The sequence below is a fragment of the Podarcis melisellensis genome, assembly GCF_964234715.1.
Source record: "Podarcis melisellensis genome assembly, chromosome: 16".
NCBI lineage: Eukaryota > Metazoa > Chordata > Lepidosauria > Squamata > Lacertidae > Podarcis > Podarcis melisellensis.
The window spans coordinates 17400040-17416093 of NC_138533.1; the positions used below are offsets into that span (position 1 = coordinate 17400040).

A 16054-nucleotide genomic window follows, 5' to 3' on the forward strand; every position below is an offset into this window, starting at 1 on the left:
TCCATTGCTTATTTCCTGCAAATTCCTGTATATTTATATTTAATGTGAGAATGTGCAGATCTAATGGAACATTTCACACATAGTATAGCTAAGCTGCCTTTAATCAGGCGACCTTTTTATTGCAAAGTAGGCTAGTTGATATTGCCTGTCTAACAAGCATTTTTGTCTCTCTCCTTTCTTTCTGCCAAGACCTGGAAAAATGCCGGCCTGGCTGGGACAGCTTCCAAGGGTTCTGTTACAAGCACTTCTCCACCCGGAGAAGCTGGGAGGATGCTGAGACCCAGTGCAGGAAACTCGGAGGGCACCTGGCTAATATCATGACACCGGAAGAGCAGAACTTCATCAACAGTATGCCCGCCAGGGGTTTCAGTAACATGGGCTTAGTTAATGTGGCAGTAATCCAGCAGTGTCGGGACATGGGTAGCGCTGTGGGTTAAACCACAGAGCCTAGGACTTGCCGATCAGAAGGTTGGCGGTTCAAATCCCTGCAACGGGGTGAGCTCTGTCCCTGCTCCTGCCCACCTAGCAGTTCGAAAGCACGTCAAAGTGCAAGTAGATAAATAGGTACTGCTCCAGCGGGAAGGTAAACAGCGTTTCCGTGCGCTCCTCTGGTTCGCCAGAAGCGGCTTAGTCATGCTGACCACATGACCCGGAAGCTGTACACCGGCTCCTTTGGCCAATAAAGCGAGATGAGTGCCGCAACCCCAGAGTCGGTCACGACTGGACCTAATGGTCAGGGGTCTCTTTACCTTTAATCCAGCAGTACAAAAATGTGTATATTAGGGGAAAGTGCGCATTGAAATTCATCAGCTTGTGAAAATAACCCTCAAAAAGCATTTTATTAGGCAAAACTGTGTACAACCAAGTATATTTTAGGGGAAATGTGCACTAAATTTCAGAACAATTTTTCATGAAGACTTAAACAAAATTAAACAATATAAAGAAAATGGAAAAGATTACAGTGGTGTAGCACAGTGCAATACAGAATGAATTCTTAAAAATTGTGGATTGGTGGGGAAACTGAATTTTATTAAACAAAATTTTATTAAACAAAATTTTATTAAACAAACAAACAAACAAACAAACAAACAAACAAACAAACCTAAGAAATGGAGAGAAGCCAGAACTGACATTTTTGCCCTCCCCGTGCCATCTCTAACAACTTCCTTCAAAGACAGAGTATCTATAATTTCAAATCCAAACTCAAGTATCTCTTCCCCATGAAGCCTCAAGGACACTGCAGCCCACCCTGGAATGCTATCCTAGGCTGCCACCTAGAGTCATCTGATGGCACAGCAGGGCTGTTGTTAACAACTTCAAGTAGTTTCCTAATTGCTGTGTCTCTGTGCCTCATTCTTCTTTATCCATCCTCAAATCTTGTTGGCTTCTAGATAGGTACAAGGAGTATCAGTGGATTGGCCTGAATGACCGGACAATTGAAGGCGACTTCCAGTGGTCAGAGGGGAGTCCTCTGGTAAGTGATGCTTGCAAATAATTTTTTTTAAATGCTTTAAAATAAATAAATAAATAAATAATTAACAAAGGCTTCTGTTACATGCAGATCAGTGCCTAATTATTCTGAGAAAGATGGGTTGTAGGATCAGCATAGGAAATTGCCTTAGACCAGACTATCAAGCTCAGCATTGCCTGCACGGACTGGCAGTACCTTCCCAGGTTCCCAATCCTACCTGGACATGCTATTGGAGATTAAACTTGGCACCTTTTTGGAAGATGCCACTGGCCTGGAACAGGGATACTGTTCACGCTTGCTGTCATTTAGTAAATCTCTCTCTCTTTTCTTTCTCTCTTGGGTAGCTTTATGAGAACTGGCATCCTGGGCAGCCCGACAGCTATTTCCTGTCTGGAGAGAACTGTGTCGTGATTGTTTGGCATGACGAAGGGAAGTGGAGTGACGTGCCTTGTAACTACCACCTGTCCTATACCTGCAAAATGGGGCTGGGTAAGCCTTGAGCTCTGGGCCTTCCCAGCTGTGGCCTTTGACTCAGAACTGTCGCTCTAGTCCAAGACCAAAGGCCCACCGAGACTTGTGACGTTTGTCGTTCATGTTTTTGAACTTCAAAAGGGGGAAACAATATATACATTGTTGCAGATAATGGTCCCCAACAGGCAGCAGTTTTCAAAATGTTATCGTCTGACCCCTGGGCAGGGAGCAGAAATAAGTACCAGCTGTGTTGCACAACCAATGATCTGTATTATACAGCTTGCAGAGACGGCTGCCATTTTTGATCAGGTATCATGATTGCAATTAAGTAAGTTTGCAAAATAAATAAATAAATAAAAATAGCATGCATGCAGTGCTCAGAGCTGTGTTGAAAAAAAAGGCACTTCTGCTTTTGTGGGTAGGTGTCCTAAATAACACTGTGGGTTAAACCACAGAGCCTAGGATTTGCTGATCAGAAGGTTGGCAGTTTGAATCCCTGCGACGGGGCGAGCTCCTGTTGCTCAGTCCCTGCTCCTGCCTACCTAGCAGTTCAAAAGCACGTCAAAGTGCAAGTAAATAAATAGGTACTGCTCTGGTGGGAAGGTAAATGGCGTTTCCGTGTTCTGCTCCGGTTCTCCAGAAGTGGCTTAGTCATGCTGGCCACATGACCCAGAAACTGTACGCCGGCTCCCTCAGCCAATAAAGTGAGATGAGCGCCGCAACCCCAGAGTCGGCCATGATTGGACCTAATGATCAGGGGTCCCTTTAGCTTTTTAGCCTAAATATGTGGTGCCCGTTTGTGTGAAGGTGCAAATATCTCAGAAATAGGTAGTATTAGTTCTTTTAAAACCAGGCTGAAATATTCCTCCTTCTGACATATTCTAAATATATGTGCATAAGTAACTCACTTTTGGATGTGATAATATTTGACGATAACTTTGACAAAAGCAATTTGGGCTTGCTGATGGAGGTTACAGCCATCAGTGTCTATTAGTCATAATGCTTAAATTTAACCCCCCTGTTCAGAGGCTGCATACCTGGGTGCAAACAGGTAGGGGATGATTACCACCAGTGTGGAAACCTAAGCATCTTTTGAAAGTGATAAAAGAAAAGAGCCAACACCTTGCCTCATGAGCAGGTCAGCCCTGCCAGACACTAATGAAAAAGGGTGTGTTGCTGTGACATTAATTGCAAGCTGAATCCAAACATTAAACAAGTCCAGGCTCAGTTTTTTATTAGCCTGGAAGTTCTGAACTGGGGAAGTTTGTCTTCGAAACTCCCTCATTTTGAGTGAATCTAATATTTGCCAACCTATTGGCATAGCACATGCTATTGTGTCCCAGGAACCAGAAAAATTGGTGGCATTGGCATGAAGGGCAAGCTGAATCTGAGTTTCTTTTTTATTTTATTTATAGAATTTCCAAATTTACAATTAATCTGACATTTTCCAATTTACAGTCACACAGTATTTGACTTCCCCTCCACCCTTCTATGGTCCCCTCTGATTATCTATTGCTGCTGCATATTATAATTAATCTATACCTTCTTTCCTCCACCTTATTCTCTGTATAGCTTTTATTGCTTTACTTACTCCAAGCCTGCTAGTGTTTTAGCATGTTTACAATAGTTTTTAAAGTGATCTACAAACATTATCCAATCCTCCTTGAAGGCTGTCTCATCTTGCCATCTAATTTGAATCAATCTGACTTTCTAACCAGGCAGAACCTGCAATTAGTCTGAAAGGTCCTAATTGGAGAAGTTCATACCCCAAACTCTCTCATTTTGGTCATATCATTTGTTCTGACCTTTGCTCATTTGCTGGGGCAGTACATGACTGAGAATATACTAGTAGATGTTGACCCTGTCCACCTTCTCTCCAGTGTTTTGCGGCCAACCCCCAGAGGTGGCAGATGCCCAAATATTTGGCAAACCAAAGCAGCGTTACGAAATCAACTCTGTCATCCGGTACTGGTGCCAAGAAGGGTTCACCCAGCGCCACTCCCCTGTCATCAGGTGCCAGGAGAACGGCCAGTGGGAACAGCCGTCATTCACCTGCATCCCAAGTGAGTCTTTACATGGAGATGGCTAGATCTCTATCTGCTTTGGTCTGTTTTGTGTTGTGGAAGGGGTTTAGGATGGTGGAAGGGATTGAGCTAGGAACTCTCTTGCAGGGGTCTCTGGCAGCTGGGTCAGTTACCTTATTCTCTGTGAAACTGGGGCAGCTTTATAGGAAGAGGGAACAGCTAGCCTGGCATCTGCTGCTCTATAGCGCCTCCACTGCAGGTGGCCAGCAGAGATACTGTAGCTTTCAGCCTAGCAGAATCCAGCAGTCTGGGAGAACCAATCAGCCCCTTTGCAACCATTCATAAGCACTGTGTGATTTGTGCTTCCACACCCCACTTTTTTTTTCAGGGATTGATCAACCCCAGGAATGAAGATTTACCTGTGACTGTCTATCATCCCAGATTCACGAGCAAGTCAGAACTGATTTTGCATAAATCAGCATGAAAAACCAACAAGGAACAACAATGGTGCCTTCTGTTTCCCTTATTCTTTTTTATTATTATTGTTGTTATTATATGAGTGTATATATAAAGAAATTCTAATAACTAAATATTTCCTTTTAAAGACACCCTCTTTCTCAGCGACAATATAAAATATAACTTTTTACTTTGTGCAATGAGCATTTTTTCCTCTTCTCTCTCTCTCTGCCAAAACTGAACTAGCATGACTGTCTCTCTCATAACGGGGTTCTATATACTAAGCTTTGGGGAGCATGTCCTTCATTTTTATTTTATCATGCAATTCCTGGCTTCTCCAGGTAGGGCTAGGAAAGACTCTTGCCTGAAACCCTGGAGACCAAGGCCCCATCTACACCTCAACTTAATGTGGAATATGTGCCCCTTCCATGTGTTCCCCCTCATTTGTACAATCTTCACCGGAAGCAGCTGTTTTCTCCAGGTTTCTCCCTGCTAAATCCAGAGTTTCCCTGTCCTTGGGAAATCCTGTTTCCTCCTAACTATATATTAAAAGGTGAAACTAGTCATCCATCACAAAGCAAAGACTGGCCCAAACTAGCTGAATGACTGTATCCAAACAAAAGTATCAGCACGTGGGCTGTCTTTGCTAAGAACCAGTGTAGGGTGGGGTGGGTGGAAAGAAGGATGAAATAACATAAGAAGAGCCTGCTGGATCAGGCCATTGGCCCATCTAGTCCAGCAGCCTGTTCTCAACTGGCCAACCATATGCCCCAATGGGAAACCCATAAGCAGGACCTAAGTACAAGAGCCCTCTCCCCTCCTGTGGTTGCCAGCAACTGGTATTTGAAAGCATTACTGCCTCTGACCATGGAGGCAGAGCATATCTATCATGGCTAGCAGCCATGGATACCCCTCTCCTCCATAAATTTGTCTTATACTCTTTTAAGGCTGTCACTACTTCCTGTGAGAGCAAGTTCCATAGATTAATAATGTGCTGCGTGAATAAATAATTTCTTTTATCTGTTCTGAATCTTCCAGCTTTCAGTTTCACTGGATAGCCACATGTTCTAGTGTTATGAGAGAGAAAAACTTTTCTGTGTTCCCTTTTTTCATGCTGTGCATAATTTTATAAATTTCTATCATGTCACCTTTTACAGTACTTGCCTTTTCTCTAAACTAAAAAGTCCCAGATGTTGCAACCTTTCTTCATAGAGGTTGCCCTTTCCTGAACCTTCTGAAGAAGGTTGGGCATCTGTCATGGAGAATGAGAGATGGAAGAAGGAACTGAAAATCTCCTGGTGGTGCAGACTACAATTGCATTCAGCAAGCTGGTTCTTTCCACCACGCTGGCAGGCAGGGGGGTGGGGTGGGGAATAGCTAACTTTCTATAAACTTTTCTGATGTGCAATGGGATTCAATGGCTCTCTTTCCCTGAAGAAAGATTCTGTTAATCACAGCCACAACGCTCTTCATTCCTTCCTCAGCATGTTTATTTAGAAGTAAATCCCAAGTTTGAGGGTACAAAGCACTCTGCACATACACAATGAAACTGAATATTTTATGTATTTACATTTACTTATTAAAATGTCCCTTTGCATCCATGTGCAAGAAAGCACATATCACTAAGTGTGATTAGTCACAGAATGGAACACTCTGGACCAGTCTTCATCAACCTAGTGTCCTCCAGATGCTGTCGGACTACAACTTCCATCCAGTCAGCACATTGTAATCCAGTTTGGAGGGTACCAGATTGGCAAATGTTATTCTAAGCCATCTTCTAGAACTAATATGACAGTTAAGCGCCTCCTTACATTGTGTTATGTTGAGATTGACCTAGATCATACTCTTCCTCCAACAGCCAGATACCTTTGAGAAGCATAAAAGCAGAATGCAAAAACAACATCCCTCTGTTGTTTCTGTCTTAGCACCTGCTATTCAGAAGTGTATAATGCCTCTGAATATGGAAGGCCAATTGGCTACTGTAGCTAACAAGCAGGACCTGCAACAGAAACTTGCATAGTGTGTTCCTGTTCCAGGTTCCAACCAGCCAGCTTTTTTTTAGGGTACTCTATTCCATTTCCCAGCATCCCAACCCGATTTTCCATTCCTCCTATATACACACAACAGGCAGTCAACATGCCATGCCTATTGAGCATGCTCAGTCTTCCTCCTTTAGGTTTCACCTTATACAATTTGCCTCAGCAAGACTTTTTTTAAAAAAATGAATGGATGTTTGTCAAATTTTTCATCTTTGGTGTTGAACACTAAAAAAGTGGTCTCTGGATGGGGAGATGCGGCTGAGGTTTCATGCTGATTGGAAAATGTGGGCATCCAGCATTTGCCAAAGACTCACACTTCTTATCCACACATATTTCCTCCGCTCTTTCCATGCACAGTCCACTCTTAAAAGCACTGTGTCTGAGCACCATTTTTTCTCCGGAGCTTTCCCTGCAAAAACCTGCTCTTTAAAGCTGAATCAGAGCAAATGGCAATCCGCAGACACCCTATAATTGCTGTTTGCTCCAATTGAGCACTAAAGAGAAGTTTTTGCATGGAAAGCTCTAATGAGGGAAAAAGAGCCCTCAGACACAGAGCTTTAAAGCATGGACCTGTGCCTGGAAAGAGCAAGGCAAAAGGTAAGTCTGGTGAAGGCGGGAAAGCAGCCACACAGACAGAAGTCCAAGACCTGTTGCCAGAAAAACTGCCCTCTGCTCCTTCTAGCTTTCCCTGCATCCATGTCTAGAATGGTGCATTGTTTCCTGTGCTCCTGATGGAATTTTATGCAGCAGACCTCTTCTCTTTACAGAAGTCGAAATTTGCCTCCTGCTTTTGCCTCCTGATTCCTTCCCCATAACTCCTGGCTGCCCCACCGTTTTCCAGATTTCACACTCGATCCACATCTTGTTTCTGTTCCCAGATCTCAAATAAAATCCTATGTTCACAAACAATTTCCATCAGCCCCAGATGCTTAGACTCCCAATTCCAATCAGCCCCAGACTCCTCTAGGAAGTGTCCTTGATCTCTGATAATTTAAAGAACTACAATATCACTTTAACCAGTCATGACTTCCTCCAAATAATTCTAGATGGGCCCAAGTGTCAGTAGGTGACTGAGGTGGGCAGGATACCTTTCTTCAAAACTGGAGGTTGTATGAAGTCAGGAAGAATAAAAATCAAGATTCCAGGTTTAGATATTTTTAAAAAGAATACTTAATAAGGTAGTGAAGCAATGGTTAGGTTTGCAAGCAAATGTCCATATTAACAGGACATTTGTTGTAAAATTAGTGCCTGTTTAGGAGGTATTCACTTTATTACTAAAAGCAGTCAAGTATTGCATTAATTGGGGCAATATAATGGGATCCCGCACACTGAGAACAAACTAGTTCTGAGTGTGCATGTAAACAGGCACACAGAGAGAGACATAGACCCCAAGTGTCAGTAGTGGGTGGGATATCTCTCTCCAAACCTAGGAAAAATGTAGAGGTTGTACAAATTCAAGAAGAAAAAGTCAGAACAAGGCTCCAAAAATACCTACACTTGAATACACAAAGGCAGTTTGTGTGATTCCAAAGCCTGTGACCTATGAACTCCATCCTTAGATTAAGATAGGGATCATGGAAAAGTCATGGTGAGGAAAAGCCCCTGTGCGATGTCATACCAACACCTTCCAAGAGATCTTTTGCAAAAGGGTTGTATATGTGTCATTTTGTGTGGTCCTCTTTGGGCCTAGCTGGCATCTAAACTTCTCTGTCTCTCTCATCCTCTCTACTTCACTGAGAAGCAGTAGACTCCATATTTCTTCCGTAACTTGCTGGGAAATCCAAAGCTGTGGACGCTGGGATTTGTGAGTCCCCCGCAGTGGGCACGGGGAATGTTGATCGGAAAGCGCACACTGCCGTCATCAAGCCAGCCTCCGTCACAGCGGTCCAGCTGGGAGAATTTCCACGCAGCGTACAGCTGCCCGACTTTGGCAATGGCAGCCCTGTCGTTGCGGCAGGCTTGAGTGGCTTCCTTGAAATTCATGTGGCCCCGGATGAAATAGACCCGGCCTGGGTAGAGGAGCAGAGGGGGAAGAAGCAGAAGCAGGAAATGATGTTGAGGGAGTTAGAGTCAATGCACAAAGGATTTAGCTACGACCCGGCTGGACTACTGTAATATGCTCAATATGGGGCTGCCCTTGAAAAGTGTTCAAAAGCTTCAGCTAGTCCAAAATGCTGCAGCCAAACTGTTGACTGGAGCCACAGGGAATAGGTTACTCCCTTGCTAAAACAATTTCACTGGCTACCAGTCCATTTCTGGGCACAAAATGCTGGTTATGACTTATAAAGCCCTAAATGGCTTGAAACCCAAGCCACCTTAAAGTTAATATCTTCCTATACAAATCTGCCTTGGTGCCAAGATCCTTGGGTGAGCACCTTCTATCTGTCCCATAAACTTGATTTGTGATGACCTGAGAGAGAGCCTTTTCTGTGGCTGCTCCCAGGTTGTGGGATTCCCTCCCAAGAGAGGCTAGACTGGTTCCCTCTTTGTATCACCTTCTGCCGGCACGCTGAGACCTTCCTGTTCAGACAGGCCTTTGGAAACTAAGGGACAGACAAAGCTGATCACTGGCCGCCATCAGAGCAAACTGCGTTTTAATTGCTGGTTGGAAATGTGCCTTGAATCCCAGTCTGAGAAAGGCCAATAGAAATGCATTCAATAAGTAATATAGGAGAATTGCACAGTTTGTGGAAACTGCCAGGGTATGAAAAGACTAGCAAATGGCAGGGAGCAGGGCAGAAAGACTACAAGCCCCAGTACTCATTAGTTCCTTCCTGCTCAGCATTAAAATCTGAGGAACGGGAATAATATTTTAACAGGTATCCTACACATTGTTGCACACACCTCAATCTCCAGGCAGTGAGAGACTCCAGGGATGTCTGTGTATTCCCATAGTTTGGTTTCCTTGGAATGAAGGTCGATGGAGATTATGGTATCTTTAGGATATATCGTTTTATTTACACATAGATACAACATATATACTCCCTAGGATGGAGGGGCGCACAGCAATAACGCTCCAACAAATCTTGCTTCCCCATTAGTTTTCCAGGTATATCTTGCAGCCACAGCTTTGGAATCCAGCACAAGAGCAAGACAAGCCTCCTAGGATGATGTAGCCTCCACCCAGGGTGTGTGTGTGGGGGGGGGGGGGAAGGACCACCCATTTGTCTATATGGCAACCTCCTTGGGCATGTAAATGATGGTACTTAACTAGCCAGCCAAGGTCACTACTTTAACAAAAATTGGTTCAGTAGGTTCCTCTCATAGATTCTGACACCACATACACAGGATCACAGGTTTGGAAGGGACCCACAAGAATCAACAGATAATTTCTAAAGAATGAAGGTGGTGGAATAGAAGCCGCTTTGGTAGGGGGAGGAAATATTTCATCAAAATTGTTTTGGCATAGTGCTACTTTAGACAAGTCACTCATTATTTCAAAATTAAAAAGACTAGAAAAATAAAGCATAAAAATATATGGCCTTTTCATGCCATAAAATTGAATTTTTTCGTTTATAACTTATGAGATTGTTTATATGGGATAGGAATGGGGGTGAGGGAGAGCTTAAGGGTATGTTACAAGTCTGTGTCAAGCCCAAATTATGCTTGGGCGCTTGGTTTGGGAAAGGTTATGAAACCTAGAGCCCTAGCCTCACAACAGTCTTACGAGGCAGAATGCCACTTTTTACTGAAAGGTGAAAGGACCGAGGAGAGAACAAACTGCTTGTCCAGAGATGCACACAGAGTCCAGGAAACAACTGCTGAGAACCATTAATCTGAGCTACATAAACAAGTTTATTTCTAAGAGTAAGGACTAGAAATTTGCTTCGTATATGAATCATGCCAAGCCTCTGGCTTGGTCTGCACCCACATACCTTTCACAGCCGAACTGAAACAGAAGGCATCAAACCGATCTTTCAGCTTGTCCCTGGCGCCATAACTTCGAACCCCTGGGAGAAGAAGACGTCCCCCACAGGGCTCGCGGGAGTTAATGATGGGGTAATGGACTGTTCCTTCCATGACCCATCCTGCGTTGCACCAGTCCAGCCCTTCTGTCCAAGCTAAATGAAGAGGAAGCAACAAATGCAATACAACAAGTTAACTGAGCACCAATTGCTTCCTCTGGTCCATTGCCTGCACCTTGAAGCAACATCCATCAACCAGTCAGGGGATGCTTGTTCTCACCATCTCTATGTATGCCAGAACAAGCTTCATCAGGTTGTTTCTAGAAGCGCAAGGTGGAGGATAACAAAAACAAGCAATCAGTCAAGAAATAAAGGAGGGCATTTCAGGGTTTCCCTTTTCCTTTCGGAAAGAGAAAGAGTCATGAGTGTTTCTTATTCATTAAAAAAAAAAGACACAGTTTGGCTGAAACACAAACAAAGGCTTTGTCTATTTTTATATGGTTTCGGGGCAGTCACACACAATCCCACTTTCAGTATTGCTGCCTTGTTTCCCATCTGTGCCAGTCTTGTAGCTTCCTCCTGGAATCCTGTATTTTTTATGCCACAAACATTTTTGGTGTTTGGTTTTTATTCCTGTCCTAAAACCTCACTGAAGAACCTCACTGAAGAACAGCAATGACACAGCAGCAAATAAACCCCACAACCCAACCAAAACAAAGCAAAGCAGTAAAAACCATCCCTAGAAGATGAGTAAGAAAACACCAGCAAAAATTGGGTTACCTTTATAAAGTTGTCCATAGCTTGCCAGGCGAGAGTCCTGCTCTTGACAAGCTTTTTTGGCCTCAAAATAGTTGAATTTGTAGCGCCCTTGGCTGGTCTGGTAGGGGAAGACAATTCCTGGAGAGAAGGAGTAAGAGAATTTTGGGGAGGAGGTGAGTAGGGGGTGATGAGCTTTGAGTTACCTTTTTAAAAATAAGTATTTCATTATTAAATTTATTTGAAAGTACAAACTGCAAATAAAAGGCAGAGAGTGAGTGTTAACATAACAGGCTTAGGATTGCTCAGTAACTATACATAGTGGTAATCTTAACATTGGCCCCACTTACACTATACATTGAAAGCATTGAGAGGCAGTGAGCTTCATTGCCAGCTAGTGGGGATTTGAATGCTGATCTCTCCCAAGTCCTAGTCTGACACTCTAACCATTACACAACACTGGCTTATACTTGCACACTGGTTCCAACCTGTCTTGCAAGGCCTCCATAGATCTATATTTTGCAAATTGCCCTGTGATCTTCAGAAGAGCAGTATATAAATTTAATTTAATTGAAGAAGAAGAAGAAGAGTATCCCGCTTTATCACTGCCCAAAGGAGTCTCAAAGCGGCTAACATTCTCCTTTCCCTTCCTCCCCCACAACAAACACACTGTGAGGTGAGTGGGGCTGAGAGACTTCAAAGAAGTGTACTAGCCCAAGGTCACCCAGCAGTTGCATGTGGAGGAGCGGAGATGCGAACCCGGTTCCCCAGATTACGAGTCTACCGCTCTTAACCACTACACCACATTGGCTCTCTAGAAGAAGAAGAAGACGACGACTTCTCATGCCCTCAGGAAAACGGCCGCACCAGTCCCCTTACCATCTAACTGCAGGACCAGAGATATGCTCTCATCCTCCAGGCCATTGATCAGCTGGCAGCGGTAGCGCCCCTCATCATCCAGCGCCACGTCAGAGATGGTCAGTGAGGCATCATAGCGGTGGCTGTGCCTCAGGCGGGCCCGGCTGCCCAGCGGGCCGTAGGTTTTGTGGTGCACCCCGTTGGTGATGAGGATGACAACCTCCATATATTCGGCTGGCTCCACTTTGCTCCACCTGACCTTGTAGTTTGGGGGTAGCGTCCTCAGGATGCAGGGCAGGGTGACGGTGGCTCCTCTCTGAGTGTGCACTAGCTTGGTCATTGGCTGCAGCAGGTATTGGAGGGGCGCTGGTGTTGCTGTGGGTGAGAGGGAAGGAAGGAAGGCCACTTCAGTACGGCCACATCCGCACCATACCTTTAAAGCACTATGGCGCCACTTAAACAGGCATGGCTTCCCTCAATGAATCCTCGGAGTTGGTGTTTCTTAAAGGTCCTGAGTGCTGTTAGGGGACCCCCTATTACCTCCACAGAGCTACAATTCCCAGAGTTCCCTGTGAAGCGAGGTAGAAATTCTGCAAACCCCGTTTTCAGGAAAGCCAGGACGTCCTGACCACAAAGCAAGAAAGAAGCAGTTGTGAGCAGGAACCTAAGGGCTGAATGGTACATTGGAAAATAACTCCAGAAAAGGTGCATACAGCAAACCAACCAACCAACCAACCCTTGGGTTGTGCTTAAAGAGACTCAGGTTGGAGGTCGAGGACTAGCAGAAGGTGGTCGGTCGGCTAGAGGATGAAACAGCTTAGATGATGTATTTTTCCTAAACACAGTGTGCCATAATGGAAATGCATTACTGAATAAAGTCTGATAAACTGGGAATTTGGGGTGAACCTCTGCATTGAACCCACAAAAGGAATTTTCTCCTTCAGAAGAATAGTGGAATAGTGGCCTCTCAGCACCCTTCACAAGCCTCAGCTCCCTGAATTATTTGGCCCTGATTTATTTATTTATTTATAAAAAATATTGCCAGGACAGTGTTTTAGTGCTAAGTAAACTGTTGGTAAAAGTGAGGTGTGTCATAGAATGGTGACCATTGCAAGGGTTAAAACTGAATGTGTGCTGAGCCGTGATATATGGCTTTGGGTGTGGGGCAGATGAAGGGCTGAGAGGGCTGTTGGAAGCCCCAACAATCAGTTGATCATCCACACGGATAAAAACAGGCAACCTGACCTCATTGTGAGATGGGCATTTATTCAAAATCCACTTAAAATGATTTAGCATGATTAACAAATTCCAAAAAGTCGATGAACGTGACCCGTGATACCAGCTTCTCAAAGTCTGATAGCCATTTATGCCTCCAGTGCCCCTCTGCCACCCCCTTCCTTCTCAGCACCCCCTAGTTAATCCCCCCAGGAGGCATTACCCACCAACTCTGGGAATCACTGTGCTCAGAGATCCAGTGGTTATGTGCGAAATCAGGCAGAGTCATCTCTGTGTGTTTGTATGAGACTTACACACCTGGATTTCCAGTTGGCTTTTGGTAAATAGCGGGGATTTCCGGAAGAGAGGAGAGACATAAGGAAACCAAGATCAGGATCTGGTGCATACTTCAAAGGCAGAGGAGGGTCTTGCCTGAAAAATGAGTGACAATTGAGAAGGATCCCCCCAGCCCTCTCACATGCACATACTGACAAATACACTTCCACTATGAGCAACATAACTGCCTGCTGGATCTGGCCAGTGGACCATCTAGCTCAGCATCCTGTTCTCACAGTGGCCAACCAAATACTTGCAGGAAACCAGCAAGCAGGAGCCAAGCACAAGAGCTCCACCCTCCCCATGGTTTCTAGCAACTGGTATTCAGAAGCATTACTGCCTTTGATTGACTAGGCAGAGCTTAGCCAACATGACTAGCAGCCATGGACAGCCTTCCCCTCCATGAATTTGTCTAATACTCTTTTAAAGCCATTCAAGTTTGTGGAAATCGCTCCCTTATGTGGGAGGGAGTTCCACAGTTTAACTATGCACTGCAAGAGCAAGTACTTTCTTTTATCTCTCCTGAATCTTCCAACATTCAGCTTCATTGGATAGTCTCCATTGGGTTCTAGTATTATGAGAAGGGGGGGACAAACTTTCCTCTCTCCACTTTCCCCATGCCAAGCATCAACTTCTATCATGTTATCTCTGACTCACCTTTTTTCTAAACTAAGAAGTCCCAGACACTTTCCACATAGGGGAGTTGTTCCTGGGTGTTCCTTTTCTAGCATCTAGTTTCTAACAAGGACAGCCAGAGAACCCCAAGGAAATTAATGAGCTTGAAAATTCTAGACCAACCTTCCTCAACTTCCTCTTCCAGTTGCTTTAGACTACCCATCAGCCCCAGCCAGCACAGCTGTTTTCGCAGCAGCCAACCAGATGCCCCAACAGAAAGCTCACAAACAGGACCTGAAAGCAACAATACTCTCCCCACTGGTGGTTTCCACCAGCTGGTATTCAGAGGCATATTGTCTCTGATAGTGGAGGCAAAACATAGCCATTGATAGCCTTATCCTCCATGAATTCATCTCATCCCTTTTTTTAAAGCTGTCCAGATCAATGACCATCATCACCACAACCATTCATACACCATAAGTAGAGAACAGAGAGAATCAGAGAAGGACCCACCATCCGTTACCATACCTCTCTAGAAAGACAGGTAAATCGTCCAGCCACTTTGACGAGATTGCAACGGAAGCTGTCAGGAGACACCGAACCTGTAGCTTCTCATGAGAGTACAAAACCAATCCAGGGACACATCTCCATGGAGCGATGAGCTGTTGTTCCTCTTAATCCAGCCTCATGGTCAACATCCCCCATCCCCACCGCACAGATCATAGAGAAGAATGGAAGTCCATCTCTGCCAATGTCACTAAGACAAGTTCTCCAGATGAGAAGCATTCCATCTCCCAGTAGGAACACAAATGACCATGTCAATGCCAGTTGGACCTCACAAAGACATCCTTATGGTGGCGGTGGAGAGGTTGGCCAAGGAAGATGATGGTGATGCCCCACTTAGGATGACGATGTCTGATTTTCCCTCATCCTTCTTCTGAATCCTTTCCTGCTGCCTCTCTTTCTCTCCCCTGGATGTGAGGTCCCGTCAACAGTTTGCACATTTTTCTGTTTTGTTTACCCCGCCCCAAGAATACATTAAAACGAAAGAAAGAAAGCAGAAACAGATTCTCATTGTTCTGCTTGGCAAACTGAACAACCCTCCTCAAACAAGCTTGCCTTTATTCTGGGGGAATTCAGACAAAATGTCAATACAGCCCTCATGCCGGCTTCTGGCACCTTCCATGGTCCCACTCCTCATGCAGAAGATCTTAGTAAACAAGCCAATGTGCCTTTTTTTGGGGGGGGGGAGGCTGAAGCTCCAGAGAGTTTCCCACAATGCACCACATCCTAAAGCTGTGTCCAAATTCCAAATTATTATTCTAGCCACTGAAGAGGCCAATTCTCACAGAATGCTTCAGACTAGCTATGTTAGTCATTCTGGTGGGAATCCAAGTGGTCATCTTGGAATAGATGCTCTAAGCCTTGGGAGCTTATGATTCCCAATTGCTTTGAGGTTTTTGGATATTAGTCAGCGGTTCTTCATTTTTGAACACCGGCCATACAGGCCGCCTACAGATGGCAACATTCAGCCACAGCCCATTCAGAGGCAGCCGATAGGGCTAAATTTGTGGGGTGGAGGTGGAAAATGTGACTTGCCCTTTCTCTGTATGTGGGACCCAGTTGCTAGGTAGGGAGCCCTGACTTCATTCCTAGAAGGAAACAGCTCAAGATTGATATATGTTTTGATCTCCTGATCAAAACATTATTGTTGTCAAAGCATTTGGTTATTCCTGATTTTATCTTTTCAGCGTTTTAAAGAGGGCTTTTTTAGTGATCATTTTATTGTTTTATTCTCTTTGTAAACTGCTTTGAGGTTGTTGTTTTTAACAATCAAGTGGTGTGTAAATTTTACTAAACAAATAAATAAGCTTTAGCTGCCAACGTTCTGTGATGGATTAGATGGTG

At 44.5% G+C, this 16054-nt stretch overlaps 2 protein-coding genes across 15 annotated transcripts in view; one reads left to right on the top strand and one right to left on the bottom strand.

Annotated features, from left to right (window-relative positions):
* The window catches only part of BCAN (brevican), a 45015-nt gene extending 40398 nt beyond the window's left edge, over positions 1-4617 (top strand). For all 13 annotated transcript variants that reach the window (XM_081892256.1, XM_081892263.1, XM_081892264.1 and 10 more), the window contains 5 exons: positions 190-348; positions 1392-1474; positions 1816-1960; positions 3823-4005; positions 4355-4617. In XM_081892256.1, coding sequence (XP_081748382.1) covers positions 190-348; positions 1392-1474; positions 1816-1960; positions 3823-4005; positions 4355-4377 — 593 coding nt within the window. In that variant the 3' untranslated portion in view covers positions 4378-4617. The remainder of the gene's footprint in view (positions 1-189; positions 349-1391; positions 1475-1815; positions 1961-3822; positions 4006-4354) is intronic.
* Positions 4618-6590: 1973 nt separating this feature from the next.
* Positions 6591-15978, bottom strand: HAPLN2 (hyaluronan and proteoglycan link protein 2). Of its 2 annotated transcripts, none has more exons than XM_081892522.1 (6): positions 14660-15978; positions 13514-13627; positions 12002-12355; positions 11147-11263; positions 10337-10522; positions 6591-8470 (listed from the first exon to the last, which is right to left on the bottom strand). In XM_081892522.1, the coding sequence occupies exons 2-6, from the start codon at positions 13599-13601 to the stop codon at positions 8187-8189; spliced, it is 1029 nt and encodes a 342-aa protein (XP_081748648.1). In that variant the 5' UTR covers positions 13602-13627; positions 14660-15978; the 3' UTR covers positions 6591-8186. The 2 variants fall into 2 exon arrangements, with proteins under 2 accessions (XP_081748648.1, XP_081748647.1); XM_081892521.1 differs by having other exon boundaries at positions 14675-15975.
* Between the last annotated feature and the right edge of the window lie 76 nt (positions 15979-16054).

Excerpts from the sequence above, each read along its gene's own strand:
- HAPLN2 (XM_081892522.1), bottom strand. The coding sequence starts at position 13,601 with ATGCACCAGATCCTGATCTTGGTTTCCTTATGTCTCTCCTCTCTTCCG. Across the intron at positions 12,356-13,513 it reads AAAGCCAACTGGAAATCCAG|CAACACCAGCGCCCCTCCAA; the intron begins GTGTGTAAGTCT and ends TCTCACCCACAG. Across the intron at positions 8,471-10,336 it reads TTTCAGTTCGGCTGTGAAAG|GCCGGGTCTATTTCATCCGG; the intron begins GTATGTGGGTGC and ends TCCTCTACCCAG.